Source organism: Podarcis pityusensis, assembly GCF_964106645.2.
Source record: "Podarcis pityusensis genome assembly, chromosome: 9".
NCBI classification, from domain to species: Eukaryota; Metazoa; Chordata; class Lepidosauria; order Squamata; family Lacertidae; genus Podarcis; species Podarcis pityusensis.
In genome coordinates, this window is record NC_138034.1 from 67,770,337 (window position 1) to 67,797,174 (window position 26,838).

The window sequence follows — 26,838 nt, forward strand, 5'->3', positions numbered from 1 at the left end:
CTTAGGCAAGGGACTTTCTGCTCATACAGTGTGCGACAAGTACTGTGGTCTCTGATTTACTGATACATCACCCATGCTGTGTTAATCCACTAAAAGGCTTCATATTGGATTCTAGTTTTGCCTTGCAGCAGGCAGGAGTGAAAGGTGATTGATGTAGTAGGTGAACTTTGAAATTCAGATTGAGCTAGTTCTTTCCAATGAACATGGAACTCCCTCACCCATGTAGCTCCATGTACACCTCTCATTTCTCCCTCTTCTCTTCTCCCCCCTCTTCTTTTTATTCTTCTCAGGCTCCTCTCTCTGATCTTCTCCTTTCTCCTGCATTTTTCTAGCCCCCTCCAAACACCTGTTCTCCCTAGGCTCTTCAGCCAGCCTTGCCCCTCTCTATGATCTCAGCAGCTGAACCACTAGCACCCACAGATTCCCTTCTGGGTTCAGGAGGGCAGCTCAGCCAATCACTGAGAGGCTTAATCACCACCACAAAATCTTTTAAGTACATTACATCAGGGGAGGGCAGAAAGTAGATCAGGATCTACTGAGAGATCACAGGGTGATTTGCAGTAGATCAACAAGGATTTCTGACTAACAATAGCCGCAACAAAATCACTCTCACCCCACCTTAAATTATACTACGGAAGAAAGCTTGGGGTAACCCAGATTGGGTTTTGGTATGGAAGGACTGTGTGTTTCATTCATTCTTCCACATTTCTGCAGCAATTTGCTGGGTTTTTGTTTTTGTTTTTGTGTTTTTAATGCCCATGGAAATTATTCAGCTGCTTAGTGCGAATTTTCATAATAAACATATTTCCGTATGCCGTTTTGTCTAACGCACACATTTTTGCAAGTGATTTCTAATATAACACACTTTTGTATGTTACATTCATTAATATGTTCATTTAATTCACATTTCCAGCATTCCGTGATTTTTTGTAAACACTGGTTAGAGAATTGTGCTGTAATATTCGGATAAGAGTGAATAAGTGCAAATTTTGAAGTATATCTGTGTTTTGGTTCTCATATTGTTTTGGAGCCTGTATATGTGATGGTTTCAGCTTTAAATGTAAACTGAACTGAATCCCACCCCCCCACCCCCCGCTGCTGCTGAATCTCAGGATTCTGGTAAAAACAACAATTCAAAGTAGATCCTTCAGGCCTGAAGTTTGCCCACCAACCCACTGTGCTACATTATAGATAGGCAGCATCTTTGGACAAAGGCTTAGCAATCCTATACTTACCTATTAGTTTCAAAGCATTCTGTTACTCTCCAGGGTGGGGGCAGATTAGGAATTTAAACAAGCACCTCTCATGCTGTATTTTCCTCCCACACAGGGACCTTGCAAGCAGAGACTGCATTGGCAGGAGATCACATGAAACTTACAGCAGGTGAGCCAATTCAGCCGAGGCTCTGAAATTCCTTTGAAGATCAAAGTTTCTGTGGTGCAGCCAGGTAGAAGAGCGAGGATGCATTTGTCACAGTTCTGTATTTCTTTTAATGTACAAGTTGCTCTTTAGTTTCATGAAAACCTACTGGTCACTTCTGTGATATCTGTATATCTATGAGCGTTACTTGGCCACTCAAAAAGCTGTTCCAGGGACAGCCAACAGATGGAGTTCCCTCCAGCCTGCCTTTTTGCCTTCGTGCCACGGTTACAGGTGTTTCTTGAGCTGACTCAAGCACAGCAGGAGCCAACATCAGCGTCTGGCCTAGAGGCAGGGTGGGACTTGCCCAGAAAATACAGCCTGCTGAGCAGCTCCCTTAGGGAGGAGGATTGCCCAAGCAAAAAAATATAAAATACTCCCCTGATTCTCCAACAGCTTTCATCCGGCATGGAAGAATGAACCACTTCTCCTTAAGGTGTGGGATAGAGCAGCTACCAGATAGGAAACAGTGCCTCTTTGAGCAATGCTTTTGCTTATGAACCACTGCTACCCAAGCAACTTGCTCAGGAAGAGCGCTGGTTGAGAAAAACAAGCATAGAATTGTAGAGTTGGAAGGGACCCCGAGGGTCATCTAGTCCAACCCCGGGCAATGCAAGAATCTCAGCTAAAGCATCAATAGCGGGTGGCCACCCAACCTCTGCTTAAAAACCTCTAAGGAAGGAGAGTCCACCACCTCCCAAAGGAGACCATTCCACTGTTGAACAGCTCTTACTGTCAGAAAGTTCTACCTGGTGTTTAGTTGGAATCTCCTTGTAACTTGAAGCCATAGAAGAAGAAGAAGAAGAAGAAGAAGAAGAAGAAGAAGAAGAAGAAGAAGAAGAAGAAGAAGAATTTATTATTTATACCCCGCCCATCTGGCTGGGTTTCCCCAGCCACTCTGGCCAGCTTCCAACAAAATATTAAAATACAGTACCAGACTTTTAGAAGACATCTGAAGGCAGCCCTAAGGAGTCTCAAAGTGGCTAACAATCTCCTTTCCCTTCCTCACCCACAACAAACACTCTGTGAGGTGAGTGAGGCTGAGAGACTTCAGAGAAGTGTGACTAGCCCAAGGTCACCCAGCAGCTGCATGTGGAGGAGCGGGGAATCGAACCCGGTTCACCAGATTACGAATCCACACATTGGTTCGAGAGTCCTCCCCTCCACAGCAGGAGAAAACAAGCTTGCTCAGTCTTCCATGTGACAGCTCCAGAGATATATGACGATGGCTTTCCTCTCTTCTCTCAGTCTCCTCTTTTCCAGGCAAAACATACCCAGCTCCTTCAACCGTTCCTCATAAGTCTTGGTTTCCAGACCCTTGATCAACTTGGTCACCCTTCTCTGCATAGCAGGTTCCAGCTCAGAGGAGTCTTAATTTTATTTTTAATTTCTATTCCCCCTCTAAAAGAGTGTTCTCCTTTTTCACCAAGAGGGTTTCTCCAGAGGGGCTAAAGTATTGCTTTGTGCCTGAGCATCATCTCTTCTCACCAGTGTGGTGTAGTGGTTAAGAGCGGTAGTCTCCTAATCTGGGGAACCGGGTTCGCGTCTCCGCTCCTCCACCTGCAGCTGCTGGGTGACCTTGGGCCAGTCACACTTCTCTGAAGTCTCTCAGCCCCACTCACCTCACAGAGTGTTTGTTGTGGGGGAGGAAGGGAAAGGAGAATGTTAGCCGCTTTGAGACTCCTTAAAGGGAGTGAAAGGCGGGATATCAAATCCAAACTCTTCTTCTTCTTCTAATGAGACCCTTGTCTCTCAACACAGGGAAACTGCAGTCCGGGACCTGCCTTCCGATGTCACCATGGGGCAAGAAAGTTTCAGCAGGTGAGAAATGATGCCTTGGGTTTGAGTCCTCTGACATGACAAATTTGTCACTCCTCCCTTTTTACACAAAGGAGAAATGTTTTAGGGAGAGAGAGAAAATCTCACCACTGAGACAGTGGCAGCATCCTCTTAGCATAGTTTCTGTAAATGGTTTTTTTGTTTGTTTTTCCCCGGCATGTGATAGGCAGTTTTATGTTGCAACATTATGCATTGGGGCTCCTTATCAGAGCTCAGGAAACCCAAGCTGGTCTTCCAGAAGTCTCCTGCCTCTCTGCTTGCCTTGAACCAGACCCAACAAATTCTACAGCAGCCCCTGAGGATCACACACAACTCCTGTAGCATATTGGCTTGCTGTTGCCAACAGCAACAGCAGTTGCAGGTCTGCGTGTAGCTAGAGGTAAAAATCTTCCACTGCAGTTCAATCAATAAATAAGGGTGTGTTGCACTGTACATTCATTTGGTCCATTCTACACACTGTGACATATCAGGCCCTATACGAAGACTTTACCCTTTAATTTAGAAAGCCATAGACTTGCTGGTAACAGAGCACAGCAGGCTGCCCCGGACAGCTGTCTCTCCCCGCTGAGAATTAGACACATGGAAATATTTTTATATCAGGAATGACTTTCTGAGACTAAGCGAAGTTGAATTGCTAGTAAAACAAGAACAACAACCAATCTTATCACAGAACAAAAATGTAAGATGAGATTAATACAAAAATTCACAAAATCATAGCACGGATAATACAAAACTTCTAAGAGTAATTGTGGCTTACCAGATTTATATCACACAAGTGGACAGCTCTCAACAAGAAAACTGTCAAACTTGCTTTTTATATCCATCTGTGTGCATGCTCTTAAACACTATTTCTTTAACACCCCAAATTAGCTGTTAATTAATACAATTAAAAATACTATAAACCAAAACTACAAAACAAGAATAGTTGTTTCAAAGGATGCAATCATACAAACTATTACTATTAGTAGAATGCTGTCCCCAGGGAGGTTTGCCTGGTATCTTCATTATACACCTTTAGGCACCAGGCAAAAACATTCTTCTTTAACCAGGCCTTTGTCAGCGGCTCCCGGCTGGTTGCCCAGGAAGTATAAAGGCAAGCAAAAGTTTCTTGCCATCCTTTTTTATTTCAGTCTTTACAGAGAGAGGCTATAGAACCCAGCCTCTTGGATAATGGCATTGTCCCAAGTGAACCCCCACCCCCGTCTCTCCCTCATTCGTCACTTCTACAGGTGCTGCTACGTGCCCTCTGTCTTTGAGCTCCTTGCTCTCCTACTTTTAAGGCTCGCCGGGTTCTGGGAGATGGTGGGTCTGGAATGCTTTCTAGTGACAACGTGTCAGCCAGCTGCTGCTCTGGTTCTGCCTGGTCCTTCTCTCCCTGTATTTCCCAACTTTCCCTCTCATCTGCCTCTGAGCTGTGACCTCCTGCAAATCACTGTTGTAAATCTATACTGTCTTCCTCTTCCTCCTCCCTGGGAGGGTCAGGATGGGGAGGCGGTCTCCACCATTCCTCCTCTGCCCAGTCCCTGACAGCCTTTGGCTGATTGACACCCAATGCCCTTTTTAAATGTGGGGTGGGGTTGTTTTTGTTATGTATTTTGTGATTTTATATTATGATAATAATAATAATAGTAATAATGAGACTTTTAAACTCACATGTATATGAGAGACATATTTTAATCTCAACCATTTTATACACCCAGCCATAATGCTAAAGTTTAATTGAGAATTGATGAATTTTTTTGTGTGTGCATATGTAAGAGTGTGACTGCTTCCAGAAACATAACCCCCTAGCACCTAAATCAGCCTTTCTCAACCTGTGGGTCCCCAGATGTTGTTGAACTACAACTCCCATCACCCCTAGCTAGCAAGGCCAGAGCTCAGGGATGATGGGAGTTGTAGTCCAACAACATCTGGGGACCCACAGGTTGAGAACCGCTAATGATGCTTTTGTGTACGAAATGGTGTGGCTGCAAAGTACTTCTGCCCCCTTGTGCTATTTGGAGCAACACGACTGCTTTCTGGACTTCTGTGTGGCTCTTGCACAGCTCTGCTTATCTAGCAGCTCTGCCTCTTGGAACGAAGGATAAGGCTTTTGAAGGCTACTATCCAAGAAAGCTATACTCCGCCTCCATGGTCAGAAGCCGTGTGCTTCCGAATACCAGCGCTGGAGGGGAGAGTGCTGTTGCTTTCAGGTCCTGCTAGCAGGCTTTGCATGGACATCTGGTTGGCCACTGTGAAAACAGACTCCTGGACTAAATGGGCCATGGACCTGATCGAGCTGGGCTACTCTTGTGTTCTTCTGTTTGTGCACAGGGAACCTTTAACGTTACATGCTACAGACCTCGAAGATTCAGATGCTACCCTTCCCTTCACGTCCAGTGGTGAGTTTCCATTAAACAATTAAAGAACTAATATTCAGGGAAAGCACAGTATCGGCTTGGAATATGGACTCGAGTTTTGTTTTCCAAGCCTTGATGTTGTGTTGCCTAACGTGCTCTTTCTATAAGGTTTGTTTAGTCTGTTTTTTAACTACCCTTTATTATTGCAATGCTGTCTTTGCCACATCCAGTGTCTAAAGGAATCTTCAGTTCCACTCCTCGTTTTACTTCTTCAAATAAACTGTCCCCAGAGGAGAGGTACAAAGACAGGTCTCCCGTGCACTCACTGTTAACGGCTCATCTGGATGACCTGAAGGTAACTCCTGCAACCTGTTCAGAACGCCGGTCAAGTCTGAAGAAGAGCAGCTCCCCGGAAGCTACATCCTCTTCTGCCTGTAGAAGTAAGTGCCAAGCTATAATCTAGTAAAAGGTAAAGGTACCCCTGCCCATTCGGGCCAGTCTTGCCAGACTCTAGGGTTGTGCGCTCATCTCACTCTATAGGCCGGGAGCCAGCGCTGTCCGCAGACACTTCCGGGTCACGTGGCCAGCGTGATAAGCTGCATCTGGCGAGCCAGCGCAGTACATGGAACACCGTTTACCTTCCCGCTGGTAAGCGGTCCCTATTTATCTACTTGCACCCGGGGGTGCTTTCAAACTGCTAGGTGGGCAGGCGCTGGACCGAACGACGGGAGCACACCCCACCGCGGGGATTCGAACCGCCAACCATGCGATCGGCAAGTCCTAGGCGCTGAGGTTTTACCCACAGCGCCACCCGCGTCCCACTGCTATAATCTAGAGCCAGCCATAAAACCACTGGAACAAGGGGTAGTTGGGGCTTCTTCATATGGTCTTCCCAACCCATACAGTGGTAACTCTGGTTACATACTTCATTCGTTCCGGAGGTCCGTTCTTAACCTGAAACTGTTCTTAACCTGAAGCACCACTTTAGCTAATGGGGCCTCCTGCTGCTGCTGCGCGATTTCTGTTCTCATCCTGAAGCAAAGTTCTTAATCCGAGGTACTATTTCTGGGTTAGCGGAGTCTGTAACCTGAAGCGTATGTAACCCAAGGTATCACTGTATTAGATTTAGGAGAGAGCCAACTGGATAGCTTGAAAGACCTACATTGGCTCCCAGTACGTTTCCGAGCACAATTCAAAGTGTTGGTGCTGACCTTTAAAGCCCTAAACGGCCTCGGTCCAGTATACCTGAAGGAGCGTCTCCACCCCCATCGTTCTACCCGGACACTGAGGTCCAGCACCGAGGGCCTTCTGGCGGTTCCCTCACTGCAAGAAGCCAAGTTACAGGGAACCAGGCAGAGGGCCTTCTCGGTAGTGGCGCCCGCCCTGTGGAACACCCTCCCACCAGATGTCAAAGAGAAGAACAACTACCAGACTTTTAGAAGACATCTGAAGGAAGCCCTGTTTAGGGAAGCTTTTAATGTTTAACAGACCACTGTATTTTAATACTCTGTTGGAAGCCACCCAGAGTGGCTGGGGAAACCCAGCCAGATGGGCGGGGTGTAAATAATAAATTCTATTCTAGAGCATGAAATTCTTTATCCCAGGGTCGTGGGTTCGAGAACTACGTTCGGTGAAAGATTCCCGGATTGAAGGGGGTTGGACTAGATGACCCTTGTGGCCCCTTCCAATTCTACGATTCTATAATTGCTGCCATGAGAAGGGCAGTTGTAAGATATTGCACCATCCCATCCCCCTTCCCCCTTAATTTTCAAGTGTTTCATTGCTGCTAATATGGCGGCAGTGCTGGCAGGCTCTCTGCCTCGCTGTGTGAGGGGGTCCTTAGAGTGAGGTGTCTGGGCAAAATGCCTCTGCCATCACTTTTCTACGATGGCTTGGAATTCTCTCTTAAACATCGGTTAAAGTGGAAGCTTGACATTTAACAAATATTTTTTTAAAAGAATTTCTAGCCGCCGCCACAGAACAGCTGTTGCAGTCAGCCACTCTCCCAGGTCCCCTTACCCAGAAAGTCTTGCTCTGGGTAAGGACTATACCGGAGAGCCTCGCAAGATCTGGATAGGTGGCAGTGGCGGCAGCAGTTGAGTGACAAAGCAAATAAGGGCTGTGAGGCCCACACATAGCCTGAGGCAGTTGCCTCGTTTTGCCTATTGGATCCCCTAGCAGAATGGCAATGTGCTTCAACAGCCAAGTACAGTGGTACCTCGGGTTAAGTACTTAATTCGTTCCGGAGGTCCGTTCTTAACCTGAAACTGTTCTTAACCTGAAGCACCACTTTAGCTAATGGGGCCTCCTGCTGCCGCCGTGCCGCCGGAGCCCGATTTCTGTTCTTATCCTGAAGCAAAGTTCTTAACCTGAAGCACTATTTCTGGGTTAGCAGAGTCTATAACCTGAAGCATATGTAACCCGAGATACCACTGTGCTATATATTATTAAAGGGAGACGACATTGGCTACAGGCTTGGTGATGACATCACAAGGAAAAGGGAAAGAACAGAAAATGTAGGGGCATACGGAGGACTCAGCCCAAATTTAGCTTTTTGGCATCAGAGCCAGCTACAGGCCTGAGGGAGCCATCAGCACAGTGCTCCCCTGTGGTTTTCACCAAGCAGCAGCGTAGCAAATGGTGTCAGCAAAGTGAGCGTTTTAAATTGCCCACAATGCCCCTGACATTCAAGTCACTCAGGAGCGCTCATGGCATGTTAAAAATGGTGGGTCTCAGGCTACTAGCCTGGGAGTTGCAGCCCCATTCCCAGGTGCCCAAGTTGGGCCTCTTTTGGCACACCAGTCAGTGCAAACATTCAAAACCTCCAGGTGTAAATAAAAGTCAAGTGGCACCTTTTATTGTCATGTAATCATGATCCAAAACCCCATTATCTTAACTGGGGTTTTCCTTCTTCTTTCCAAACAGGTATCTCCTTTGGCACCTCTTGTAAGTGAACTTTTGCTTAAACATTTTGCAACGTTTCTCACTAAATAATTCTGCTCCCACTGCTGTAATGTACCAGCAGTCTCCCAGCTCGCTGAAATATTGAGGAAAAGAAATTCTGCCTACTTTACACATTCCTTTTCGTCTTTGCCTTGGTGGTGGTGGTGGTTTTATTTCTTCAATTTATATACCATCAAAAGATCTCAGAAACACATTACAAAACATCAATGATAAAAACATAGTAAAAAGCGCACTGACAGACAGCCTAATAGTAAAATATTCATAATAGTAACATTCTTCTCCCCTACGCTTTCACAGGCCATAGATTATTTAATGGCCACAGGCCTGAGCTTGCTTTTAATTACTGATAGACAGATTTTGCTGATAGGAAAATGGCCAGCTTTCTGGAATGTGTTTTCCCCAAGCAATTGCTTTACATTGCTTCATGTCAAGCCAGTTCCAGCTGGGTTTCCCCACAGATGATGGTGAACATGGCCTGGAATCCGCAGGGTTTTAGTCGGCTCCCGTTTCATGTACAATCTCCCTTCTCTGCACACTTCTTTTCATGAAAAGTGTAAAGCATACTTCATTCCTGTTTTGTGAACATGGCAGAAATGTTAGCAGCATTCCCATTGCATGTGTTTTGGCCCTTAAACAACTAGGATTTCAAGTGTAAATGTGCTGATCTTCAGAAGATCAACATGACCACCACCATCAGCCAGTGTTAATGTGATACCACTAATAAATTGTGAGCTGGCCCAGTTCCAGGGTCTTCAACACTATGGTGGGCCTGCTTTCAGATGAACACTCCATTTATATCTCTGACTGTGATTTAATATTTTGTCTGCAGCTATTCAGGCAGGGGATGCCAATGGAAACGCCTGCAGGAAATTACAGAATAAGATGGAGAGTCTGCAAAACCTAGTGGAAACATTGCAGTTGAAAAACCAAGGTACGAAATCATACCCTGTTTGACAATTCAGTAATTTGCCTGGAATAAGACTTGTCTTCCTACATGTTGCTGCCAACAAAAAAGAGAAGACTTTCTACACAGGATGTACCACTTACTAAAAAGTTGTCAAGTTAACTGTTTTGCAAATCATTTTACTGCCCATTGCAAATATGTATGCTGTATCACTTTGGGGAGGAGTAATTCTGAGAGTCCTGGTGCAGCTGCTGCAAACTTTTAAGTAGACGCATCAAGAAAGGAACAGTTTAGGTGATTTTAAACTCTGGACTTAATAGTCGTGGGGATGGGGACACACACACCCTTTAGTTAGCAATGTGTATTACTTACCGTATTTTTTGCTCTATAAGACTCACTTTTTCCCTCCTAAAAAGTAAGGGGAAATGTGTGTGCATCTTATGGAGCGAATGCAGGCTGCACAGCTATCACAGAAGCCAGAACAGCAAGAGGGATTGCTGTTTTCACTAGGCAGCGATCCCTCTTGTTGTTCTGGCTTCTGAGATTCATAATATTTTTTTTCTTGTTTTCCTCCTCCAAAAACTAGGTGTGTCTTGTGTCTGGTGCGCCTTATAGAGAGAAAAATACAGTATTTCAAAACACCAGTTTATTAATCGCCTTCTGTACAATCAAGGCGACGTACAATAAAAAAAGCAAAAAGCATGGTAGGCCAGTCCTGCTATGGAGATGGGGGGGGGCTGTTCATTCTGCTTAGTAGGGTCCCAGACATTTACCCCCCCCCCATCCCTTCACCTGCTCTGGCACCACCCCTGCAGAGGAAGGGCAAAAGCTCAAACCACCCCTTGCTGACAGAATGTTTATGTATAGCGTGCCATCAGTATGTTTGAGTGTACAAGGAAATATCTCTACCTGGAGGGGTCATTTGACACAGGCAAAGCAGAAAACAGGAGTGGAGAATGCTGGGAAAAGGCACCTTCATTCCTTTGTGATGCACTGGGGACCGCCCTGCTGTTACCAACGCTGGTTGGATGGTACTTGTGACAAGAGGAACAAGCTCTGGTCATAAATGCAAAAGGTTCTTTGCCAACCTCATCCCTTCCACTGGTGCGCATTGTTGAATACGGTCCTGGGTTTCGTGAAGAGCCAGCCTGCAGGGGGACAGGAGCGTTGTTCTTTTGTGTTTTCTACCCTCCTTGGTTGTGTATTAATGTTCCTTCCCTCAATGCTACCTTCAGCAATGTCTACAATGATCCGATGCCAGGAAAAGAAGATCGAGAAGGCAAAGGAGAAGGAGAAGAAGCTGTCCAAATGAAATGTCGTGTGGTTCTCAGTCGCTCAGATGTATGTAGATTGTGCTCTGTTAAATGGAATGCTAAAAGCCTACTGTTACTGTTTAATAATAAAAGTTGCCATAGTTTTGTAATCTGCCTCTCTGTGTAGAAAAAGCAGGTTTGGCAAACAAAAGTGCCAGTCTCTTGTTGGCATAAACAAGGCAGTGGCCATATTCACCAAATGGATGTGCTCAGCTACAAACAACTCCCTAAATGTTCATACCATCTTAACTTGCACCTTATCCTTTATTATTTAAATAGGACTTTTATGAGACCCAACATGGTAGCTCAGTCGGTAGAACACGAGACTTTTAATCTCAAGGTCATGGGTTTGAGCCTCACGTTGGGCAAGAGATTTCTGCAATGCAGGGGGTTGGACTAGATGACCCTTGTGATACCTTCCACACACACACCCTACCCCTCACAGGGCATTTTCCAGCCAAAGTTGGGAGAGGGAGGGGCAGGTTGGAAATCTATGCCAGTGCTCAGAGATATTTATCTTGTTACTTTGTACGTTCATGCAACTCTTACTCAACGCAAACACAAGCTACAGTTTCCTTTCTCTGCTGCCAAGGTGGCTGGCTGTGCAGTGAATTAAGGGGTGCCCTGTTTCAAATGGAGGTGCCAACAGGTGCCATCTAACTGTATTCTGTGTTCTGCTTAGAAGGCTGCCTCTCCACCCACCCATCTTATGACCGCTCCTGCAGGCTGGCAGAAGCGCCATCAGTTCTCCCTTCCTCATGAAACCGCACCCCCTCGGTATATGTGTTTATGTTCAGTTCCTATGTAGACTTTGGTCTTTTGTAAGGTTGCACAGCACATTCCTCTTTCATTCCCTTTATACATCTCAGCCAAAGTAAACAGTGCCCATTTCCAAAGGGTTGCATTCAAATACAGGCGTGATTTTAAAGGTACTAATCCACTGGCAAGTCAATGGAGTAAATCCTACAGTTGGTTAACTAAGAAGAATGAAAATACTGACCCGGGCTTGCATGCTACCCGTTACTTCAGACTGATCAGAGCCTGCCATTTACTCAAACACACATGTTGATGTTCTTGGGTAGTTTAAAAATAAATCTAATATGCCAAGCATGCCAGACATTCAGAGATACATATATAGCGTACAGAACACTCTCCCTGCTGTCTTCTAGGTGTGTTTTAACAGGGCTGTTACCTTTTTTAGAAAACTGGAATATTCCCACTCGAGTCTAAGAATAGGTTAAGATCTTCCTAAAAACCGAGCTAGAGTTTATTAAAAAAAACAAGCTATTATATGCCCAGCCCCTAGATCTAATTAATTCATTAATCAGTTGTTGTACTAGAAAAGACAATCTGTTAATGTGCTCTAAGCACTGTCTCCCTAAACAGCTAGCCAGAAGCCCCAGCTAACTTCAGATGGGTACAGATTCAGAACAGGTTTGAGCTGGACTGCTGCAGCCTTACACAAGATGCACCTCCCTGTATTTGTCTGTTATAATAAACACCACAGCTTCAGCTGTAATGGGAATGAACAAGTCCTAAAAGAGGCATATTTGCAAAACCATGGCATCTTACATATACACCATTTAGCATGGTCAGACAGGTCTTAATTTTAATTGAAAAAAGGTGATCTAAAGGCTTAAGTACCACTTAGTTGGCTTCAAAATGTAGTTATCTGGAAGGTCAGTTCTCTGTTTTTGAGAGCAAACTCTCATGAACTCTGCTACAGCACCGTTACACTGCAAAACTTCTGGTTAAAGAATGACTATGTAGTGAGGCAGTAGTTTTCTTTCAAGTGGTAGTGCAGGTCTTTTGACCTCCCTGCTGCCTGTTGTGGCTCTGTGGAATAATAGAATTGTGGAGTTGGAAGGGACCCCCAAGAGTCATCTATTCCAACCCCATAAAATGCAGGAATCTCAACTGTACAGCATCCATGACAGATGGCCATCCAACCTCTGCTTAAAAACCTCCAAGGAAGGCGTACACAACCTCCCGAAGGAGTCCTTTCCACTGCTGACCCAGACCCCAGACAAGCTCTGCAGGAGCCTGCAGACCACCCAGTACTAAAGTCCAATATACACGTATGCTGTAGGAAATGAGATGTACTGCTTAGTATCTCTGGACTCTGAAACAGATTCCAGGTGGATTTTCCTTTATCAACTTGGACCAGCAGCACAGAAGCTATCTGCTAAACACAGCTTTGCAAATTGAGATTATGCGCCCAACTCCTGTCCATGCAAGAATAAACTCCCCAGAAACAGACACTGAGCTATTCTAGTGAAGGGTAAGTGGCTTTCAAATGCGAACATCTGAATCAGCTAAATAATGCAGATAATCCTCTCAGACAGGCCTCCAACATGCCTTTAAACCCATTTGCAAAACTTAAAAGCCCTTGTTAAGACTGCTTTAACCTTTGTAATGTGTCAGTCAACCAAAAAACTCTGAACACCAACAGAAATATTTGCATTCAAGGAAGCCCCTTCTGTCTTAGTATTTGAAGAGCTGGCAAGCTTCAGCTCAAGTATGTATTAAAGTCTTGATATACTGTACTTAAAAGCTGGTGGTGGTTATACTATATTACAAGACAAAGAGTATTGTATGTTTTTCTATTGAATGCTGAGAGCAAAGGAACTAGAAGGGGGGTTGAGAAAACCCACCACAGCAAGTGCCGAGGGACAGGACTAGGACCACAGTAGGTTTAAGAACATAAGAGTCCTGCTGGATCAAGTCAAAGGCCTGTTAGGCCAGCATCGTGTTTGAATGGTGGCCAAGCAGATACCTACGGGGTGAGCGCCTGTTGCTCGGTCCCTGCTCCTGCCAATCTAAGAGTTCGAAAGCACGAAGTGCAAGTAGATAAATAGGTACTGCTCCAGCGGGAAGGTAAACGGCGTTGCCATGCGCTGCTCTGGTTCGCCAGAAGCGGCTTAGTCATGCTGGCCACATGACTTGGAAGCTGTACGCCAGCTCCCTCGGCCAATAATGCGAGATGAGCACTGCAACCCGAGAGTCGTCCGTAACTGGACCTAATGGTCAGGGGTCCCTTTACCTTTACCTTTAGTTGTTCCATGCCAAGGTCCCAACGATCAGCTTGCCTTCCCACAACTGCTATTACATTATTAAAAGCCATAGCTACAATTGCATGAACACCATTTTGTCGTCTTTGGCACAAAACCTCATATTAATGGTAATCCCACTGACTTTAGGACTTCTTCAAAGTTGGGTACCGTGGCCAGGACCTTCCAATGATACTGCAACATTTACCATTTGGCCAGAGCATGTTTGTTGCTGTTTTCTTGCACCCTCTGCAATTCCTTGAGGAGAGAACAACCAGCTCTGAGGCACCTTTAAAGATTAATGAGTTCATTAAGTATGGCAGAAGCATTTGTGGAAGCCCGAAGCAAATTCCCATGGTTCCCTCCCCAGATAGACTTGCCAAGTTAAGTGTGGTGCCAAAAGCATTTGCAGTATAATACTGTACTTTAAGATGGTCTGTGGTCAATGCTAATAATATCCCCTGGTTCCTTTTGAGCTCTTCAGGAAAAGTATAGAGGCATCTTATTGAACAACTTTCATCTTCACTTCTTTGCAGCCAAACAAGAGGGCTGGCCTTACCCGATACCAGTACCTAGCCATTTGGAGGGTAAAAAACAACCCTAAGAACATTTTGTGCCTCTTATCTCAGCTGCATTCAAGTCATAGGCCCACTCAATCCTGCTTTGTATAGATCTTTTTCAAAGAATGCATGAAGTTTACATTTTAACATTTTAAGATGTATGCATTCCCCCCCACAACAGTTTTCCCATAGAATATGTGTTTTGTATTTTAACTGTGAAATACTGTATGCATTTTTATATGCATTTGTGCACCCAAACTGCACCGCAAAATCAAGGTAACTGCATAATCCAATTGGGAGTTTCTTTCTGATCCACAAGCAAGTTCTGACCCACTGAATTGCATCTGCTGCAAAAAGTGCACTGAATGAACTCTTCTATCCCTAATTTGAAGTCCATCAATGTAATACTGAGGTAAGGATCAGATTTTGTGCAGAAAGGAACACTTAAACATAAAAAAAATCCTGTAACTTTAGGCCAGGGGCTGAGTGGATCCTTCTCTCCCATACCTCATGGGCCATGTTTGACAGATGGGCTCACCTGTCAATCGCTCAACATTGCAATGATGTCAGCTGAGCCGCTTTCCTTTGCCCATTCAATCTGAAATCAACCCATGTGGACAAAGCCACAGATGATTGCCCTTTCAGAGCACTGTTGCAAACCCCGTTTCAGCCCAGCCACACCGTTACCTGCCCTACACTTGACATCATATCTAATAGCAGGTGTGCATGGTTGGCCAAAAGAGCCTCATGGGCCAAACAGGGCAGCCTCATTAGGCCCTGAAGACCAGCAATTCCCCATCGCTGATCTACACCAAGAAACAGTTCAACCTCCCTTCATTGTTTCCTTCTTAAGAGAGAGAGGGCTACACTTCAAGTCTTTCAACAGCCCCCTGTCAAAGACCCACCACTGGTTAGAAAGAAACCATTACCGTTCATTGGAAAGATCCACAAACTCTGGATATGTAGTCACAGATATTCCTGCTGTGCAAAGCAGCAGCAATTTTGAAATCCTACCAGGGGAGAAAAAGTCAGGGAAACTAGGATCTTCACTATGGTCAACATGCTTCTGTGACAGTTAACACATGACCCAAATATGTGCTGAGCATCTCAAATGGGAGGAACCAGCCCATCACCATTTCTCTGTTTCTCACAAAAGTACACTGTGAGAACAGTGGCAACGAAGGATTTCTGTCGAATCGTGAGGGCAACCTGGGAAGGGCAAAGGAGCTTCTGTTTAATTCCTACTGACTAGAAGGCAGAGACAACTTCTGCTTTAGGTCTCAAGATATAAAGGACGGTCACCAGTCTAAAAATAATCTTTATTGTTTCCTTTTGCAGTCATGATAAGTTAAGAACATTTTAACAGACAGTTACAGTGTAGTTTAACTGCACCTTCTCCTGCTCTGTCAGTCCAGTGTCCACACTCAATGCTCCTGTCTCCTCACATAGTACAATCTCAAGTTTAGGGATTAAAGCTTTTTTATGCAGGGAGCTGTTTTGAAACACCACCCACTAGACAGCTCTAACATGTCTGTCACTAGGAAGGCTTTGGTCTGATTCAGTTTGAAGAGTTTTCTTCATATCTTAAAAGCCTAAGCTAGCAGCAGAGACACTTTAATCTAAGGCTATTCTGGCAAAACATGCAGCACAGAGATATACTAAGGTAGGCAAAAACAGGAAAACTCCCTATAGTGAAATGGAATAAAAACAGAACCCCTGTGCTAGGCCAGATTCAGTGAAATCCCCACCACTTATGGGCCACTCGATCCTCATGTTCAGTCATCAGGGTTCGATTGTCACATTCTTCCCACCGCCTGACTTTCCCATTCTCCACCACTATGAACTTCCACTCAACTCTGGTATCAACTGGTAAGACGACAGAGTCCGACCAGAACCCATCCTTGTCACACCTGAGTGGTACATAGTGGTGCCACTGGCCTAGACACTCATGGTCACCTGTGATGGCAATCAGCTGGGCTTCTGAGTGAGTGATGTAATGTACCCGAAAAGTCACATGAACAGTCTGAGGCATTGGAGACACGGCAGCAACCCTCTTGGCTTGCTCTGGGTCCTTGCTGCTTGCGTCGTCCACGCTGCTCTTTCTCGTGGCCTCTCCCCACGCCAAATGCTCAGGGACGATTTCCCATTCCTCGTGGTCCACAGAGTGGTGGCACCTCTGTTCCGTGAATCTCTCCTCATGCTTGTCACTAGGGGTACCTGCTTCTGTTGAAGTACTCGCCTCATGAACTTCAGCTTCTGGGCTCTGTTGAGGTGCTGTCGTGGGGTAACCGAATGCTTCGTTCCTGAGATATTCCTTGTAGTTCATTAAGGGGGTCGTAGGCTCCTCGGCCGGTTGCTCTCTTTCAGGAAACTCTCCAGGAACATCAGGGGAACTGTGTTCCCCTGGAGGACCCAGCTGGTTCCCCATTGGCTCCTGGGGGCTGGACACATTGATTGGCTTTGTTTCAGGTATGGCAGGCTCATAGCTTCTCTGAAGGGATTCTAAACAGAAAAAAATGTTGGTTAGCTAGGAAGAACACAATTTCTAGGTCCCTGTCTGTGTCTCAGTTCATGTACTGTAGCAAGTTGGGCTTCTTTTACATGGGATGGTATTTGCTGTTTCTACCAACACCAGTCCCAGGTTCATTCATTTCAGTAGGTTTACTCGGAGTAGAATTTTGCTGAGTTCCACTCAAAGTAATTTAACCCCTCACAAATTGTGCTCTCCCCTGCAATCTAACACTAGCATACCAACATTTTTGTCCCCAGCAGCAACTGGTGAACATCAGATTTCTACTAATTCCCACCTTCCACCACCATGTGAGATCATCCTCATCAAGTTCCTCCTGCCTTTCCCAACTGCAGCACCTTCAGCCACACCTGTCTGTGGAATCCTTGTAAGTGTGTGTGCAAGTTTTTTTAAAAAAAAATGCTTTCATTGCACTTACGGGAGTGCTGAAAGGTTTTTTTCCCCAAACTACAAGGATAAAGCAAATTTAACTGCACATGAGTGAGCAAGCCAGAACCATTACCCTGATCTGGCTGAAGCTTTGCAAGTGAAACACTATACAAAACTAAAAATATATAAGCAAGAAAACTGGCAGAGACAACAAACCCTGGGGAAGAGCTCTAATGCACCACATACTGGACCGCATCCAACTATCTGCTGCTAGATGCCAGATTGTACTTGAAGCCAGTTGGCAGATGAGCAACTATAGTCATGGCAGAAGACGGCTTGGCCACGCAATGACAGAAATGGCCCAATGAAAGAATTTTGCCCAGATTTGGCTCCCCACAAATGTATCACTAAATCCCTCCCCTTCTTTTTTTCTGTCCTAGTTGGACAGAAGTTGGACACAGCAGTATCAACTCAGATGAAAGTGGCATGAAGCCATCATTATTTTTCCTAAACAGTAATATACTGACACTCATTTGCCTTTCTTTTTTCTCACACGGAAGTTTATTTTTAAACTCCTGGTCAGCAAATGGTTCCCCAGCCATAACCTTGCATTTTATTGTTTTGGACTCTGCTAGGTTTTACAAGATTCTTGTTCTGCTCCGACGTGAATATGCTTAATGACAAACATGCTATTCCCACACGGGAACTAAAAATAGCCGATGGCTTGATTCACATTAGCGTTGCCCATAAGTGTCCATCAGGCTAGTGCACAGCCCAAGTTCATAGGAGAGGATTCTCACAGGACAGCCAGAAATAAAAGACAAGAGCTCTGCCTGATGGAAATGCGGCAATGCAAAAGGTCACAACTGCCAATATAATTCTCCTGCCTGCCTTTCCATAGCAGCTGAAGCCATGCTGAAAAGTTGCTCAGTAGGCTAACAAGAAGCCAAGAGATTCCAGCTCACTCCTTCAGGCTATGTGCTCTGATCGTATCATCTCCTTTTCTATCACTGAGAACAAGCAGAAACAGAAGCATAGAGAGAGCAGGTTGCAGGGAGATTAACAGCTTTAAAAGCTGATTCATACATGAACGTGAATCACTTCTTTTCCCATTAGATGATTACTTTCACTTCCGTTTTCATTTAACGTGGTAAAATGAAACCTGTTTGCAACCACAACACTTCCACATGTGTAAATCTTTGGTACAATAATAATAATAATAATAATTTATTATTTGTACCCCACCCATCTGGCTGGGTTTCCCCAGCCACTCTGGACCGCTTCCAACAAAAGATTAAAAATACATTAAAATCAGCAACCAAGCAACATGCATAAGCAGCAGCAGAAGATCAGAGTTGGTTTTTGCAGTAGCTCATGTATGAAAGGCTGTGGCTCAGTGGTACAGCACCTGCTTTAATGGTTTAGGCTCAGTATAAGGCACCTTCCTGTGCATCTCTGAGCTCAGGAGATCTGAAAAGACTGAAGGGTCCATTTCCTCCAGGAGGAGAAGAGGAGAACACTCTGCACACAGGTCACCAAATCTGAGACAGTGGGTCAGACTCACTCAGGACCAAGCGCCAGCTGTAAGACTCTCTACTTCCTGCACACATAGCAGCAGAAGGAGGCAAGGAAAGGCAAAACATGGAACAGGCTTTTCAGATAGGGGCCTCAAGCAATTAAAGGAAGCAGGCGCTCCCTATTCCCTCATTACTTCAGATCAGGAACCATAAGGCATGTTATGGGAGGAAAATCAGGAATAATTACTGCGCACCACTCCATCCTGGGTAGAAGTGGCATCTCCTGAATTTGCACGCAGTGCACAACAGCGCTGCAAGGCAGGCTTCCCCAAGCAGGCGCCACTTTTGCACCGGGATAATGGGTGCTGTAGCCTAAAACATCTGGAGGACAGCAGGGTGGTTTGTGGAGGGGGGGAGGCTTCTCCAAGGAGTGTAGAATCACAGAACTGAAGAGCTGGAAGAGACCCTAAGGATCATCTAGTCCAACCCCCTGCAGGAATCTCAACCAGATCATACATGACAGAGGACCATCCAACCTCTGCTTCGAAACCTCGGAGGAAAGAGAGTCCACAGCCTTTCTGTTCCCCTGCCGTGCCGAACATCCCTTACATAGTTGCATGTGTTATATACCGGGGTGCAGGTATAAATCTGCAATATGCAAATTTAATGAATAAATTAAAAAATAAAAACCAAAGTGGAGGGGTTGAACCCCCCTTTAACTCACCCACCCTCCCCACAACACATACTTTGCGGGAGTGGATTGGGTGGGGGGGAGAGAAAGATTATAGCCAAAGGAGTAGGTTGACCTAGAAGCTCTCCAATGCACGGAGGGCAGATTTAATTTGGGGGTTTTTTTCCCTAACCCGACTCGAGCGCCCTTCTCAAGACCACCGGAGACACGTGAAGAAGGGAAAGCGGGGCCGGCGTGGAAAGCGCATGATGCACGCAATCCCTTGCGGGGAGAAGAGAGAAAACCCCAGGTTTTTCACACCCCTCCAAGACATGGGGCAGCGAGGAGAAACCCAAAAAGACCCCCTGAGGGACGAAACGAGGCAGGAAAGGAAAAAGTTAGGAGAGGAGGGGAGCCAGGAAAACTTTGCAACGCAGTCAGAGGGGCGGGGTAGAAAGAATAAAAGTTATTATTGTCATTCAGTATTATTAATTATTATTATTACTATTATGGAGTTCCCCTCAGGGAGGGAGGGAACCAGGCGCCGTACCTCGGTCTCCGCGCTGAGGGGACCCCCGGGCGGCCTCCTCCTCCTTCCCCTTGCCGTCTCCGCGGCCGTACCACAGCCAGGCGAGGAGCGCCGCCACCAGCGCCACCAGCAAGGCCGGCCACAGACCCGCCGCGGGCTCTCCTCCGCCGCCGTCGCCGAGCGGGTGAGGCGCGGGGCGCAGAGGCGTCGTCGGGGCGTCGCCGCCGCCGCCGCCCTCCTCGCCCGCCGCAGCCATGGCCGGAGAGCGGGGAGAGTGGCCGGGGAGACGTGAGGCGAGGCACGGCAGGCCCGAGCGAGGGCTGGAGGGGTCTCCCTCCCGCGGCGGGAGCCTTATATGGGCCCGGAGAGGAGCCCGGAGCCCGGCCCAGGGAGGAGCCTGCCGAGGCCCAGGACGGGCCTTCGGGGTGGAGCCGCCGCCCGCCGCCGCACCTGCTCGTTCCCCTCATTCTCCTCCTCCTCGTTTCAAGTGGAGCAGCGGCGAAGCGGAGTCACTCCGGATTAAGCTTCGGCTCCAGCTCCGAGGTAGCCGTTCATTCCGCGCGTGCACTCGCCGACTCTCCCTCCTGAGAGAAACGCAGCGGGGCTTTACGGCTAACACTGTAAAAAGTATAATAACTTGATTTATTTTGATTTGAATGTTTTGCCCCCATCTCTATGCTCTATAATATGCTGCTGTTTATTCATTTACTCGATTTCACAAAATTTATACACCTCTTGATTTGAGAAAGGGGAAGCACTGAGCGGGAAAACCGGCTCCTGTTTTCCGAAATCACTGAGATAATGTAACAGGGCTTTTTAAATGTTAATTGAATATTTTTCGTAGAATTGTAGACTTGGAAGGGATCCCGATGGTCATCTAGTCCAACCCCCTGCAAGGCGAGAATCTCAACTAAATCGTAAAAGATGAATGGCCAAAATTTCTAGCCGGGGCTTTACTCCTGAGGAGACTTTCCGTCCATTTCAAGCCACGCACCATTTATTTACATGAATTGTTTTATTTTATTTGTACCCCACAGCCCACCTGACTGGGTTGCCCCAGCGACTTTGGGCGGCTTCCAACATACATATATATATATATATATATATATATATATATGAGACACATGAAAAGGCTTCCCTTATTTATTTATATACCGCCATATTCCCGGAGGTTTCAAGGCGGTTCACATGAAAAGATCACAACATATAAAATCGAAATAAGAACAATAATCCAATAACACCCGCCGCCCCCCCCAAAAAAACAGCCATATTTTAAAAAGGTATAGTATGAAGTTGTTGTTTTTTTCTGGGGGGAAAGGTGGGGGAACTCACCACCAAGTTTGTTTGTGGAAGTGCCACAAACAAAAACACCTCCTGCAATGGCTAAATGCAAGATGTGATTAATAAAACACAAGCAAACAAGGATCTGGGTTAGAAATGGCCACAAATGTATTGATATAGGTGGGTTTTTGGCTGAGGCATTGGGTGTATATCTGTTCAACCCGCCCCCCCCCAATTAATTAGTTCATTTTTTAAAAGGTAAGAGAACTCAGTTTTGCCCAGTTCCTGCTTTTTTAAAAAGCCACTCCACTCCTCCATAGATTATTTTATTTGTATGCCACTTTAAAGCAGTTCAAGGTGGCTTATAGCATGAAAAAAGACACATAACTACGGGGGGGGGGGGATGATGACATAACTACAACATTAAAAGAATATATAACTGCAGCGTAACAAATGTATCCATAGGCAATAAATCAAATATTTTAAAAAAATTCCAAACTGAACAATTTCCACATAAATCACAGCATGCATGATTTTGTGTGTCTGACACCTTTCCGCAATTGGAACCATGTTCGAGGTGGCTTACAACATGAAAAAAAGTTACATAACTGCAGCATGGGGGGGGGATGCAAAACTGTCACCTAACAAAAGTAGTCATAGGCAATAAATTAAAGATTTTAAGAAACACAAATCCAAAATGAACGGGAAAAAATGTACACACCTCAAAGCAGTGTTTACAAACAGGCAAAACAATAAAATCTAGAAAAATTCACAATCCTGCAACACTAAATAACAACATGGCAGTAATAAAAAATGGAATAGGAGAGATACAAGTATTATTATTAGATTTAGATTTATTACCTCTTCTTCACCATTTGATACTTCTGTAAAAAGACAATATTTGAAGTTTTTTCTTGCTTCTCCCGGGCTTCTCCCGTCATCCCAACAAAACCTCATACTGTACAGTATTAATAAGCTAATACAGTAAAAAGTATAACTTGAATTCCTTTTTTATGTTTTGCCCCCATCTCTATGCTCTATATCCTGTTATTTATTCATTTATCGATTTCATAAAATTTATACACCTCTTGATCAGAGAAAGGGGAAGCACTGAGCAGGAAAACCTGCTCCTGTTTTCCAAAATCACTGAGATAATGTAACAGGGCTTTTTAAATGTTATTGAATATTTTTCGTAGAAGCATAGAATTGTAGACTTGGAAGGGATCCTGAGGGTCATCTAGTCCAACCACCTGCAATGCGAGAATCTCAACTAAATCATAAAAGATGAATGGCCGTTCAACTTTTGCTTAAAAACCTCCAAGGAAGGAGTCTACCATCTTCTGAAGGAGCCCATTCCATGTCAAACAGCTCTTACTATCAGAAAGTTATTCCTGATATAGAGTTGGCATCTCCTTTCTTGTAACTTGAAGCCACTGGTTCTGGTCCTATCCTCCAGAGGAGGAGAAAACAAGCTTGCTCCATCTTCCATGTGACAGTCCTTGAAATATTTAAAGATGGCTCTCATATCTCCTCTCAGTCTCTTCTTTTCCAGGCTAAACATATCCAACTCCCTCAACCGTTCCTCATAAGGCTTGGTTTCCAGACCTTTGATCATCTTGACCGCTCTGTCTGCACACATTCCAGCTTGTCAATATCCTTCTGAAACTGGAGTGCTCACAATTGGACACAGTATTCCAGGTGTGGTTGTTCTGACCATGGCAGAATAGAGCGGTACCATGACTTCCCTTGATTGGAACACATTTTTTATTTGCCATTTGGTCGGGAGGGGGATACCTAGAGATATTCTGGCCTTTGTTAAGAAAATTCCCAAACCCAGATCCACGGGCGACTTTGGGTCATTTCTCTAAGTTTTTATGTGTTGATATGCCTATCGCACTTTTAAACTTAAAATCTATTGCTGTATATTGTTTTAAATGTTTGTTTTGCTATTGGGATTGTAGTTCCATTTGTGTTTCTCAAGCTGGTCTATGACCATAATAAATTTCATGTTCATGATATTCTGGCCAATAACTGAGTCACCTTCTAGTGCCACCTCCCCCCTGCCCCTTCTTCTAGTGAAAGACTGAAAGACATTATCTTCTCTACTTTGCTGAGAGTCCTCTTTCCCCTCTTACTAAAACAAAATGCCTATTTGCTTCTTGTGATGTCCTGAGTAAACTGGGCAAATGGGCATGTATGCACAAGGAGGAGACATACAGACAGCCATCGTTCAATGAACTAGCATACTGATGTCAATGGGTTAAGTGGGAGAAAGGTCCTCAGCCTGTGTTATTGTAGGAATGGACCTGCTTGCTTGCAGCCCAGCTGGTTTAAAGACAAGGCAGGCAGAATTTTGCACAAGAGGTTGGGAGCCTAAAGTGTAGGGCCCTGGGTGGTGGTTGCCCAATATACCCCCCCTCACAAAGCCCCCCTCCATGGCTCCTTCCTGTAAGCAACAGTGACAAATTTTAATCTGTTCCCATGTAATAGAAGGGTTATTGCTTCTGTCACCCTCTCACAACAAGAGTGGCTGGGGAAACTCAGCCAGATGGGCGGGGTATAAATAATAAATTATTATTATTATTATTATTATTAAGCTCAGCATCAGGTGCTGTGATGATGAATTCCAACAATTGCAAGCAGAATTAGGATATTTATTAGGATTGTTGAGCTTTCTAAGTGCTATAATTAAATGCTAGATTCAAACCACCACCACCCTTTTCTCTTCTGGAATTCCTTTTTTTCTATTTTAAAAAATAGCTTCCACAAACTAGATTAGATTTCTTAATACCACATTGCCCTTCCTTATTTGTGATGAAGTCCAAAGAAATGAAGGATTTTGCAAAGAGTGGGCGGGTAAGTCTTGTCAGGGCTATCAGATCCTATTAAAACAAATTAGATTTACTAATTATGCTAATTCAATTTTATTACCCATTTTGATGCTACTCTTGAAGCAGTGATGTCAGATTTTAGGACAGGATTAAAAGATTATTCTGGTGAAAGATTAAACCAACAGCCAAGGAAGTTGACTGCAAGAAGCTTTGCAATACAGACTTTGCAGAGCTACAAAAAATGATAAATTAGATGTCAGTAGAGAGACTCTACATCAAGAAACTCATTTAGTTGTTGCTTCAAATGCTGGAAAACATACCCACATCCCTACTGAATAAAATATTTATTTTCAATCCATTATTTTTATCTTTCTTTAATCATGGTCATAATTTGAATTCTAAGACGCACTAATGAGATCTCATTCCCAGCTATCTCATTAAAAAAGGGAATGGCTAATTGGATGTCTCTGTGAATCTATTTCCAGTAGTTAGAGTTCTTAATCTTCCCATGTCATTCAGAGCTTTTAACTAGATGGGATATTAAATGTCATTTTAATTTATAGACACACAAGTTTCCAGTCTTCACAATGGCAGCATCAGACTTCTCATATTTGAATGCCTGCCTCTCCACAGCTCATAGTCAGAAATGAAACAATCATGTCTTCATCTCCATGTGGCTCAGTTCAAAGTAAACTTGTAGGATTGTGATGTTAGTGCTTATGGTTTTCTTTCTTTCCTTCTTTCCTTCCTTTTGCTATGATAGACTAAACACAGCAACCTTCCCTCCAAATTGGACTTCAGGTTGTACATGCCATTGTTTTGCGCAGCCAAAACAGCACTCCCTACGGACAAGAAGGAAATCGGCAGAGGTTTGCAGAAGTACAAACCTACATGGGGAGGGCAAAAAGAACTCAGCGAGAACTAAGCATGCTCCCTGCAGCTTTCTCCAAAGAATCCCAAGAACTTTAGTTCACACCTCACAGGGCTACAATTCCCATCACCCTTTAAAAAACTAGAATTCCCATGATTTATTTGTGGGGGACATAATGCACTTTTAAATGCGTAATATGGTGTTGTTGTTGTTCTTTAGTTGTTTAGTCGTTTCCGACTCTTCGTGACCCCATGGACCAGAGCACGCCAGGCACTCCTGTCTTCCACTGCCTCCCGCAGTTTGGTCAAACTCATGCTGGTAGCTTTGAGAACACTGTCCAACCATCTCGTCCTCCGTCATCCCCTTCTCCTTGTGTCCTCCATCTTCCCCAACATCAGGGTCTTTTCCAGGGAGTCTTCTCTTCTCATGAGGTGGCCAAAGTATTGGACCCTCAGCTTCAGGATCTGTCCTTCCAGTGAGCACTCAGGGCTGATTTCCTTCAGAATGGAGAGGTTTGTTCTTCTTGCAGTCCATGGGACTCTCAAGAGTCTCCTCCAGCACCAGAATTCAAAAGCATCAATTCTTCGGTGATCAGCCTTCTTTATGGTCCAGCTCTCACTTCCATACATCACTACTGGGAAAACCATAGCTTTAACTATACGGACCTTAGGGTATACTAAAATGTATGGGGAAAGAAGTGGAATGGAGTATCTTGAACAGGAGCAATATACAATTTTTGCTGCAGGGCCCACTTGTTCATTACATTCGGTATTTTGAGAAGTGGAAAACAGTAGTAACACTTGTAACCTTTCAGATTTTTTTAAAGCTACAATGTTAAGCTTGTACCATTTTGCAATTATCTGAATTTGTACAGCATCAATTTGAGGGCACAATCCACCAGAAAATTCTCCTGTGTAAGCCCCATGGAAATAGTGTTCTTGCACATCTTCCATACATTTCACTTGGACTTGTGCAGATGAAGTTCCCAGTGGATTGTGCCCCAGGAAGACATGGCATCCTTAAAGCTGTGTATCCATTGGGACCTCCCCACGGTTAACTTAGTATTGCACATTCAGATCTTACTTTTCTGCAAGTAGTGCTACGCAGTGGTCCTCCGTATGTTGCTGGACTCCAACTCCCAACAGCCCCAGCCAGCATGGTCAATGGTTGAGAATGATGGAGTGCACAGCAGCATCTGAAGGTCCAACCCTAGGTTTATTGGGTAGAAAGAGCAGGAAACGAATGGTTTTTCCCTGAAACCACTTAGAAATGATTGAGCAAGTCCAGAGCAACTCCCTACTATTGCTGGAACAAGAGGCCTAACCCTCTCATAATGAGTAGCGCTGCAGTTTATTTATCTTATGAAGCATTTAGCACCTTAACCATCTGTTACTGACTGTCAGGACCAATCTGCTGATATTGTAAAAGTGAAATCACAGCCAGCTTTCCAGGAAGCCTGTGCAGATAAAGGTGGCTTTCCTGCTGTGGGTGATTGTCCAGTTCCTGGACAAGTCTACAATTAGCAGAACCCTTTATTTAGGCCAGCCAAAATCAAACACCTGTGCAGTCCTGTATTCAGAAATCTACCGTATCTTTTCGTGTATAAGACTATATTTTCCCCTAAATTTTTGAAGTTTAAAATAAGGGGCCATCTTATACACGGATAGTACATAGTGCATTTTCTTAATTTTGAGTCCCAAAAAATAGGGGTCGTCTTATACACGGGGGCGTCTTATACACGGAAAAATACGGTATATTCAGAGTTCAGTGCTGTGTACTTTCAAGCAAGGAGTCATACTGTTCATTTTGTTTTTGCTTGACTGACTGCAACCCATTTGGTTCCAATTCAGGC

The 26,838-nt window shown here is 44.8% G+C and overlaps 2 protein-coding genes and 1 long non-coding RNA gene across 14 annotated transcripts in view; 2 read left to right on the forward strand and 1 right to left on the reverse strand.

The window, feature by feature from the left end:
- Positions 1–10,888, forward strand: part of CCDC158 (coiled-coil domain containing 158) — a 49,272-nt gene extending 38,384 nt beyond the window's left edge. For 11 of the 12 annotated variants that reach the window (XM_081020660.1, XM_081020666.1, XM_081020664.1 and 8 more), the window contains 7 exons: positions 1,330–1,383; positions 3,181–3,240; positions 5,572–5,639; positions 5,828–6,037; positions 8,523–8,543; positions 9,391–9,492; positions 10,701–10,888. In XM_081020660.1, coding sequence (XP_080876786.1) covers positions 1,330–1,383; positions 3,181–3,240; positions 5,572–5,639; positions 5,828–6,037; positions 8,523–8,543; positions 9,391–9,492; positions 10,701–10,777 — 592 coding nt within the window. In that variant the 3' untranslated portion in view covers positions 10,778–10,888. Of the gene's footprint in view, positions 1–1,329; positions 1,384–3,180; positions 3,241–5,571; positions 5,640–5,827; positions 6,067–6,438; positions 7,548–8,522; positions 8,544–9,390; positions 9,493–10,700 lie in introns of those variants that run through there. The other variant, XM_081020665.1, reaches the window with a different exon arrangement.
- A 4,800-nt stretch (positions 10,889–15,688) lies between these two features.
- Positions 15,689–20,274, reverse strand: STBD1 (starch binding domain 1). The gene is made up of 2 exons (XM_081021075.1): positions 20,025–20,274; positions 15,689–16,890 (listed from the first exon to the last, which is right to left on the reverse strand). Exons 1-2 carry the CDS (start codon positions 20,257–20,259, stop codon positions 16,121–16,123), a joined length of 1,005 nt encoding a protein of 334 aa, XP_080877201.1. The 5' UTR covers positions 20,260–20,274; the 3' UTR covers positions 15,689–16,120.
- A 141-nt stretch (positions 20,275–20,415) lies between these two features.
- Positions 20,416–26,838, forward strand: part of LOC308485459 — a 42,040-nt gene continuing 35,617 nt past the window's right edge. The window contains exon 1 of the long non-coding RNA XR_013990526.1: positions 20,416–20,546. This is a non-coding gene — a long non-coding RNA (uncharacterized lncRNA). The remainder of the gene's footprint in view (positions 20,547–26,838) is intronic.

Excerpts from the sequence above, each read along its gene's own strand:
- STBD1 (XM_081021075.1), bottom strand. The coding sequence starts at position 20,259 with ATGGCTGCGGCGGGCGAGGAGGGCGGCGGCGGCGGCGACGCCCCGACG. Across the intron at positions 16,891-20,024 it reads CCCTCAGCGCGGAGACCGAG|AATCCCTTCAGAGAAGCTAT; the intron begins GTACGGCGCCTG and ends TTTTCTGTTTAG.